Source organism: Colobus angolensis, unplaced genomic scaffold (genome assembly GCF_000951035.1).
Source record: "Colobus angolensis palliatus isolate OR3802 unplaced genomic scaffold, Cang.pa_1.0 Scaffold6, whole genome shotgun sequence".
In the NCBI taxonomy this organism is placed as follows: Eukaryota; Metazoa; Chordata; class Mammalia; order Primates; family Cercopithecidae; genus Colobus; species Colobus angolensis.
The window spans coordinates 6,805,012-6,814,454 of NW_012119598.1; the positions used below are offsets into that span (position 1 = coordinate 6,805,012).

Consider the following 9,443-nt stretch of genomic DNA (forward strand, 5'->3'; position numbering starts at 1 on the left):
TACATATTACAAACAATATTTTATATTATATATGTGTATATCTTATATATAAGCAAACTTTAGATATACATATATATAAAGTTACGTATGTGTAAAGTTATATGTATAAAACAAAATTTATTTCATTGCCCATGAGTCAGCCATCCACAGGTCAACCAAGTATTTGGTTCCTATGACAGCTGATAATATCAATTGTTTTAAATTATATCATCTATATTGGTATATTTTTGACATTTAATTTTAAGCATGATGTTTTTTAACATGTTACTTTTTTTTGGTGACCTTTTGATTCTCTGTTGCAATATCACTTTAACAAGTCAATGCCTCAGGAAAAACATAAAATCACGGTGGTACTATAAGTGGGAAAAACTAAGGCAGTGATATGTAAAACTTTCCTGTATCATCTCTTAAAAGTCCGTCTCGGGGACTGGGCGCGGTGGCTCATGCCTATAATTCCAGTACTTTGGAAGGCTGACGTGGGCGGATCACGAGTTCAAGAGATGGAGACCATCTTGGCCAATATGGTGAAACCCAGTCTCTACCGAAAAAAGATACAAAAGTTAGCTGGGTGTGGCGGTGTGCGCTGCAGTCCCAGCTACTCAGGAGGCTGACGCAGAAGTATTACTTGAATCTGTGAGTCCGAGGTTGCAGTGAGCCGAGATGGTGCCACTGCACTCCAACCTGGCGACAGAGCAGGACTCCGTCTCAAAAAAAAAGAAAAAAAAAGTCCATCTTGAAATGATTTAAACAAAGAAAGACATTTCATAAAAAATAAAACTGGGCTAAAAAGTGAAAGATTAAAAGCTACACAGAGAGGTTGAGAGTTTAAAGGAATAATGTTCTTGACTGTAGTCAAATAGAAAAGACATGAGGAAGCTTAATGGGTTGTCCAAAGTATTGGGAATAGAGGTGAGGTCCCCAATACCACCAATTAAACAGAATTTATTTCATTGCCCATGAGTCAACCACACACAAGTCAACCAAGTATTTGGTTCTTATAACAGCTGGTAGTAACAAAGACTCTGAAGATGACTGTCACAAAATATGAACACAGACATAAAAATATCATAGTCCATTCCATTGTCCATTTTGCCTAGGAAATGTCCCTTGCCATGGAGTGGGTTCCAGCGAGCATTGATTAATCTAGCATATTGATTCTTGCTTTGTTTATTGGCTTAACAAGATAGTTTAGATGGAAAAAGCCTTATCATCATCCAGGCTCCATTTGCCACAAACAGGAAATGAATTTGCTTCCCCTGTCCAAACCTAGTTCCTGGCAAAATGGAACAGCTCATTGCTAAGCCGCCTTTTTTTTTTTTTTTTTTTTTTTGAGATACTGTAGCTAGAAACTTGGCAGCTCGCTCTTTCAAAGTGACAGCTTTCAAAATGTCTACCTAACACAATTTAGCCTAATTCCAAACATACTGGATAATGAACTGTAAAAGAAAAGAAAAAAATCTCCGGAGAAGCAACTGCTTCCCTGTCCTCCTACTCTTTCTCTAATATGAAAAAATGTAAATTATTGTCTCCCTAGATTGTAAAATATTCTTCAGAGAATGATTATACCTGTCACAGATGGGATCTTCAGATAAGCTAAATGTTTAGGTTTATATTCTAGGAATTCCCTGGTGAACTGAATTCTCCATGCAATTTTTGGTAACATTATTACTAAACTATAAGCATAAATGCTATCCAAGAGAAACTGGTTTGTTTATTTATTTAAAAAAACAAACAAACAGGAAAAAGACCTCTTTCTCACATTTCTTTTGGGTGCCCAGAATTTTAACGTGTCCTTAATTAGAATGATTAAAAACATTTTCTTAAGTCGCTTAATTTATAAAGTGTTGCTATTAATACATCCTGGATGCTATAACATTGAAGCATTGCTCAGGTGCTCAGAGGAAGCTGGAATAAGAGAAATGAGCCCCATACCTCCAGGGGCTAAAATCCCTCTGGTCTATTCCTCTTCTAGCCTGGAGTATCTCCACAGCATCCAAGTGTATCTCCTGTTCCCCATTTTCTCCTTACACTGTTTTTTTTTTGAAACAGAGTCTTGGTCTTGTTGCCCAGGCTGGAGTGCAGTGGCGGATCTCAGCTCATTGCAATCTCCGCCTCCCAGATTCAAGTGATTCTCCTGCCTCAGCCTCCCGAGTAGCTGGGATTACAGGCACCCACCACCACACCCAGCTAATTTTTGTATTTTTAGTAGAGACAGGGTTTCACCATGTTGACCAGGCTGGTCTCGAACTCCTGACCTGGTGATCTGCCCACCTTGGCCTCCCAAAGTCCTGGGATTACAGGCAAGAGCGACAGTGCCCAGCCCTCCTTACCACTTTGTAAAGCATAATTCTGATTATGTATTTCTGCTAATTAGAATCCTTCTCAAGTCCCCCATTATCTGCAGGAGGAAAGCAAGATCCCCAAGGCCTTGTTATGGTGTGATACCTGCCGTATTTTCCCAGGCTTGTATCTTTTCTTTCGTCTTTTAGTCACTCCTCACTTGGCACATACTGTTCCCTCTACTGCAATCACTTTTCCATGTGCTCGCCTGTCAGGAACACTCCTACTCATCCTCTAAGTCCCAGCTCCAATATCCTTGTGTCAAGAAGTCCTCCTCATCCTCTTCCCCACTCCACCACACCACTAGACATTGATTTCAGTTATTTCACTGAAATGTGCATAAATCACAGTCACAGTGTTTATTACACTGAATTGCAATGATCTTTTATTTATTTTGTCTCTACACTGACAGTTTTTTGAGGCCAGGGACTGACTGACTCAACTTTATGTCCTCAGGGAGAACCTGGAGCAGCTCCTGACACATATGTGAAAACAAGTATATATTTTTCCAGGAACTCAGTGAAAGGAGGAACTGCTGCTGGACAATAGCATTTCTCAGTCATACACTGAATGCCTCTAAGTCTCTCAGTAACCTTCAATCCAGAGATTGCACAAAGAGGAGGCTTATCATTAATTGGTTGATTTAATTCTGACAAGGAGTGGTGGGATGGAGGAGATTCTCAGGAAGGTATAAGACCCCATTAGCCTGAAAAACTACTAGAACCCACCTACGTTTAATTTTTTCATAGAGCCAGGCTTGCTTTCCAGTTTTAACTCAATACATTAGAACTGTCAAATGATTCCAATTGCTGCTACAGATGGTCACCTATTGTTCACAATATAAAGCCAAACCAGACCAACAACATAAGATTTCTTCTGGAATGTTACATTTCCAGCTACACATCATCTTTCAGACCAGGCAGGCAGTGGAGAGATTTTTCAGAAACACCAACTAAGCCTGCAGAGTGGTCTATTAGAAACTGATGCAAATCCAAATCTCAGCAGATCGTCTCAGTACCTTTCCTGGCTACAGCTGAATTCAAAGGGTGACATTAAGGATGCCTAAAATCATGCAAGGATGTCAAACGCTACCACTGACTAGCTGGCCCCACCTCTGGGATTTCAGTGCCCACCTCAAATATTTCATTTCTTTCTTGAATATCATGGTGTGCATGAGAGGAAACTTACCTGAGTTTATACATTTTAAAATATAGACTTTACCAAAATAATTCTCAACCAAATGTTACCAAAGCTATAACTTAAGGGTACTATATACACTCAGTATACCTTATAACATTGTATATATCACACACAGTGGTGGGCAGGACTCTCTGCTGCAGAACTATTAGAAATGAAAAGCCAGCCATTTCCCCCCGCTTCCTCTTCTTGCCTCTCTGCATTTCTCAGTCAATATTACAAGAGCAGCTTGCTAACGGGAAGAGTGGCCACTGAAGAAAATGGAGACAAGAGTTTCTCTTGGGGCTGGTGCTTCCGGAGACAGTCATCATCCGCAGATTGGTGACCACGGATACAAGGCTTCTTAGAGGCCACTAGTGGCTACTGAGTGAACTGCATGAAGATGGCATTTTGAAAATGAATGACTATGCTTTCCAAGGTTTAGTCGCTTAGCAAATTTCGTCCCTTAGGGAGAAAACTTGATATATAGTGCCAGAAAACCTGCTTTTAGAACAATTAAACATAAATCTGAAATGCAAAGGGTAACCAGGAGATAGACCTCCTTGTTCCGATGGTTTGTGTGCTGGTGTATGTGTGTGTGGGCAGGTTTATTTCCTGTCCTCGTCTGGGACTTGCTGTCATGATTCTGGGCTTCAGAAACCATATCCCCAGAGCATGTAACACTTATCTTGTCTGTGTGAAAAATATTAAATGAATGCATATGTATGAAATCTGGAGCTCGTTATTAATAATAAATTATAATGGCACTAGATCTGAGTCATTCAGTTCACAAGTGATTGACTGTTTTGTTCATTCATTCTACAGTCACCGGACATTCACACTCTTATGCCAGTGCCTCTAATGGATATCCCGGAATGTCACTTGGGTTGTGGATACATATGACTGCAAAATAAATCATGACTAATTTTTCAGAATAGTTCAGTTATGCTGCTCCCCACCTCTGCCTCCAGAAATCAACAAAAGCAGTAACCCCAGGTTTTTTTTCTTAATTGGCCTACCCACACATGTTCTCTGACAGTTTTCATGTCTTACTAGCAGCATTTTGTTCCGATATCAGATTTATGGGGGCTACAGGTTGTACATGTTCCCATAGGAACAAGTATTCCCTGGAGTGTGTTCCTGACCTTGCTGGGGTATGATAAGTTGCACGTTCCCAGTCAATGAACACTTATTGGTCATGTGCTGTGGCTCAGACATGATCATAGACACTGCTCACTAGATGCTCATGACAATCTGTGAAGCAGACATTGCTTCCATTTTGCTGATGGAGAAACTGAGACTTGGGCACCTATATGACTTTCCCAGAATGAGCAAGAAGGGGCAGATGTGGATCAGGAAGCCAGGTCTTCTGCCTCTGCTCTCTGCTTCCCTGCACTGCCTTTGCAGAGGTCCCCATTTTTCCCCACCAATCCTGGCAAGCGTGGCTGTGTCCTGACTCCTCATGTGGCAAGGGCAGCTGTGTCATTACTCCTCACGTTCTTACTGCTCACTTCTCCCAGTGCCTGCACCCGCTTTCCAGGGGCCCAGAGTCTTCTGTGCCACAGGGGAATTTTGCTAGAAGATGGAATACACAAAGGCAACCTGCTTAATAATTTGATGTCTGTAGGCTTTTCAATTTTATTTGCATTCTTAAAGAAAAAGACTCATAGACTGGGCAAGGAGTGAATATCAACTGCTTACCTTCAGCCTCTATTTCCTAACCTATAACATGAGGATGAGGACTTGTTGATTAGCAAGTTCTCTTAAACCCAGTTCTGTGGCTGTCATGGTTGGGTTTTAAAGAGTGGCACCCAGCTGGGAGAGAGACTTCAGAACTACAAGTTCATCTTAGTCCCTCAAACTCTACCACCTGACTGAAGATGCTCTTCTGTTCTGTGAACCTCTTTTCCCAAACTTGGATGTACTGGATGCCTCCCTGATTTCACTATTTGATATCAAATCATCTAGTGTGATAGTAACACAGTGACACCAGTCCACAACACCTGGGCAGGTGTCTGGCTTGCTGAATAAACTGTACTTCTCCTTTCTCTTTGCTATATGGAGCGATGCATCAGTCTGGGCTTTCAGGCATTGGTCTCCTTCTAACGAGAGGAATCAACTACACAGCTCCAGCATGACCATGCTCACCTATCCCAGCAAATGGATGTTTTATCCCCAGTGAAACTCAGCACAGAACACCCTTAGGAGTAAAATTGGATGTTGGTGCATGAATGCTATGCCACTCAGGGACATGAGTCTGAATGTCCCTGCTGTGGCCCAGGGTAATGATGTCTGTATCATCAAACCAGTGCTGGCACCTGGGCCTTGTCAGGGCTGACAGGGCTGAGAGGGCTGACAGGGCTGAGAGGAGGTCAACTGCTGGCTGCTGTACCCGGAGCAGGTTTCTAGGGATCAGGCAGAGGCAAGAGGCTGGGGAAGCAGCTTGCCTTGCCAGCTCACCAGGCTGCTCTGGAGAGAAATAGAGGGCTTCTATCTCTATTACTGTCAGAGTCTGGCACTTCTCCCCGGCTCTGAAATTCACAGCAATGGATGGAAAAGGGAGGAGGGAGAAGGAAGGAGGTGCAAGCCAGACAATCAAAACAGCCACAATATTTTGGAAGTGGAATATTCCAGCTAGAGAAAATTCTCTACAGCATTGAGCAGTAGGGCTGGAAGAGGCCCTAGCTAATCCAGCACTCTGGTTTTGTACAGGAAATAGTTGAGTGGCAGAAAGACAAAGCAACTTCCCTGAGGTTACAAGGTCAGTAAGTGGCAGAACTGGGACAAGGCTCTGGGTCTCTGGTGCTTTCACCGCTTAAAAGAAAGCTTTCGCTTCCTTCCTTTATAAAACCAGAGATTGACAGCAGCCTTCCTTTTGTGGGAACCCCAGTGTAGACAGAGGATGTTTACCTGCAGGGAAGAGGGGCCAGGGCCCAGCTGTGCCTGGACCCGGAGTGGTGGGGAGGGGGCGTATGCTCATACCTTGCAGGTTGACGCCTCGGGGCACCACGCCCTGAGGCTCCAGTGTGGGCAAGTCATCTTCCGCTGCATTAGAGTTATTGGGTGGAACCGCTCTCCTGCCTCCAAAGGCGACTCTGGATGTTTCTGACATTCTTAACTTTACAAGGTCCTTCAGAAACAAACAAACAAACAAACAAAAGACAACAGAAAAGGCATGGAAAGTGAGTAACATTTGAGACAAGGATTCCAAAATAGAGCAACAGACATATCTGTGTGATAGCACTTGAGCAACACATTTTGCGGTTTGCATAAATAAAAACTGAGAAGTGGCAGCAATGATTAGTCTAATGATGGAATACAGTTCCCCAAGGATCTTGGGGAGATTTTGTGTGTGTCAAAACATATGGAAAGCAGAAGAAAAGGGGTTTATTTACATAAATATAAAAATTAAAAGATTTGTGGAGACCCGGATTCCCCCACCTTCCATAATCCTACAGCAGCATCTTCGCAAGAAATCTTTCCTGCCATATGCATGTGCTGTATCTATGTTCATTTCATAGAGATTTATGAGATTATAAGTCACTTTGAAGAATAAACTCACACAACCATGTCCAGATAAATGTTGTCTTCCAAAGAATTCACATTTGCAATTTAATTCAACCAATATTTATTGAGGGCCTACAACATGCCAGGCTGTGATCTAGGTACATGGCATACATCAGAGAACAAAACAGAATTTTTGCTCTGACAGATTATCTGGTAGGGTTAGGATGGAGCCCAACAAGAGTCATAAGTAAACCCAGTTAGGGGTCTGAGGAGGTAGGAACTGCTTTGGAAACAGAACCACATGGAGGAGGATAAGGAGGTGGAGAGGTTGGGCATGCAATTTTAAACAGGGCTATCAATAGGCTTAGGAAGTCAGGGTTGCCAACATTTCCCATGCCCCAAGCCTGCTTCCCCTTCCTTTGGAGCTTGTGCAGGCACTGAGCCAGTTTAAACAACACACACCTGAAGGTCAGTGACCAGTAAGTACTTGTTGACCAACTGACCAAATGAAGGGGACTTTGTTTCTGGGCCCAATGAAGGTTCCCCCTTGATCCCCTGGATTACCCAGTCATGACTCCTGGCGACTTGGCTATTTTCAAAAACCAGGCACACCCCCAAGAGATGAAGAGTCCCCATTGTAGAGGCCACCAGAGTAGAGAGATGGTTCCAGAGACATGTGGAACACTAACAACATGCTAGAGAAAAGACAACCGCGCCTAAGGTGTTTGGTCTGAGAAGGAGACAGGAGTGTTTGACTGCATGAGGTGTGAATAGGTACCCATAAGTATAGATAAACATATTTACAGTCATTGGTGAGCTGAGGGGGGAAGGGAGGGAGAAGACAGAAAAAGGGTTAATGATAGGGAGAAGGCTGGAGAGAGCCATCCTCTGGTGGGAAATACCAAAGGTAGGCTGTGGCATGGCTAGGGGTGCAGAACAGTGTTGGAAGACACACTGCTAAGGGGAAGAAGTGGGTTGCCCCAGGTGCACGCCTGACTGGGTGAATGCGTGCGGCGGGCAGGAGCCCTCGCTTCTGGGCGTGTCTAAGGAGGAGAAGTGGCTGAAGTTCAGCTCCAAATTGGGATGGAGGAAGGCGATGCCGGGCGGGCTGTGCTCACTTGGTCCCACTCCCCTCACCTTTTGTGTTCCAGCTCCATAATCTGCTCCCCTGAGGAAAGGGGGCTTGTCCCTCGGGGAAGCACCCCCGACTCCCCCATCCCCATTTGGTGGCCTTCCAAGCAAGCAACGGCTTCAGGAGAGCTCCGTGGAGAGCCTGAGAGAAGTCCCGCTCAGAAGCTGGGCTGGGCAGGTGCGGAGCTGGGGGCGGCAAGCGAGGATTGGGCAAGTGGGACTGCCTGTGACCGGCACCACAGGGCCCAGAGCAAGCCGCTTGCGGGTTCACCCAGGAAACCGAGGTGCAGGAGGCAGACGCACGGGCCCCCGGCTCTTAGGGTGCAGGGACGGCAGCTTACCTGCAGGCACTCCCCTCAGAGGTGCCCTCGCGTGGGCTTGCTCTGTGCGCCTCGGGGACTTCCTCAAACGGACTCCGGAAAGACTAGACAATTGGCTCTTAAATAACTTCCCAAGAGGAGCCCTCACCCTCCGCCCCTGTCCCACAGGGTTTTCTCCTCCCCCTTCTCCACAGCTGGAGCCCAGCAAGGGAGCTCTGAGGATTTTCTATTTACTTCATCCTGGCTTGTTATCCCGGCAGGTGCCTCCTTGTCTCCCACTTACCCCTCTGACTCCCAATTTCTCATTCCTGCTTCTCCTCCCCATCCCCACCCCTAGTTCTGCCCCCCCAACCCCCCATTACTGGGAGTACCAGGCAAGGGACCCTGCAGTGCCAGGAAGTTCCCACCCATCCCTTTTGGTCAGAGGGTCTGGGAGGGTCTCCTTTACAAAGGAATGCTTTTGCCTGCAGGTCGGCTGCTACTGTGGCTTGGCAGGAGGGGTCTGCCCTCCCACAGACAGGTCACCCAGACAGTTGTGACCATGCATCCAGTGAGAGCAACGTGTCCCTCCTCTGCAAATAAGGCATGGTCTGCATTCCTGAATCATCCCAGAGCCACAGCCACCGCCTAACCACAAGACTTCCTGCAGGAATGGGATGCCTAGCCCCAAGGAACATGAGTAAACATCTTTAATAGTGCCATGCATATTAGAAAATCACACTTTATTTTCTCTGAAAATCATTTTAGTGCATGTTCAAAAATTAGAGAGAAAGAAAAGAAAATTTTCCTCCTAAAATTTTCCTTTCCTTTCCTTTCCTTTCCTTTCCTTTCCTTTCCTTTCCTTTCCTTTCCTTCCCTTCCCTTCCCTTCCCTTTCCCTTTCCCTTTCCTTTCTTTTCCTTTTCCTTTCCCTTCCTTTGCTTTCCTTTCCCTTCCCTTCCCTTCCTTTCTCTTTTCTTCTTCCTTTCTT

The 9,443-nt window shown here is 44.9% G+C and overlaps 1 protein-coding gene across 3 annotated transcripts in view; it reads right to left on the minus strand.

The window, feature by feature from the left end:
* F13A1 (coagulation factor XIII, A1 polypeptide) overlaps window positions 1-8,815 on the minus strand; it is a 161,199-nt gene extending 152,384 nt beyond the window's left edge. Inside the window, exons 1-3 of one of the 3 annotated variants that reach the window (XM_011962645.1) lie at window positions 8,709-8,815; window positions 8,496-8,567; window positions 6,499-6,646 (exon numbers count right to left, since the gene is read on the minus strand). In XM_011962645.1, coding sequence (XP_011818035.1) covers window positions 6,499-6,628 — 130 coding nt within the window. In that variant the 5' untranslated portion in view covers window positions 6,629-6,646; window positions 8,496-8,567; window positions 8,709-8,815. Of the gene's footprint in view, window positions 1-6,498; window positions 6,647-8,485 lie in introns of all 3 variants that reach the window. The other 2 variants (XM_011962644.1, XM_011962646.1) reach the window with 2 other exon arrangements.
* Between the last annotated feature and the right edge of the window lie 628 nt (window positions 8,816-9,443).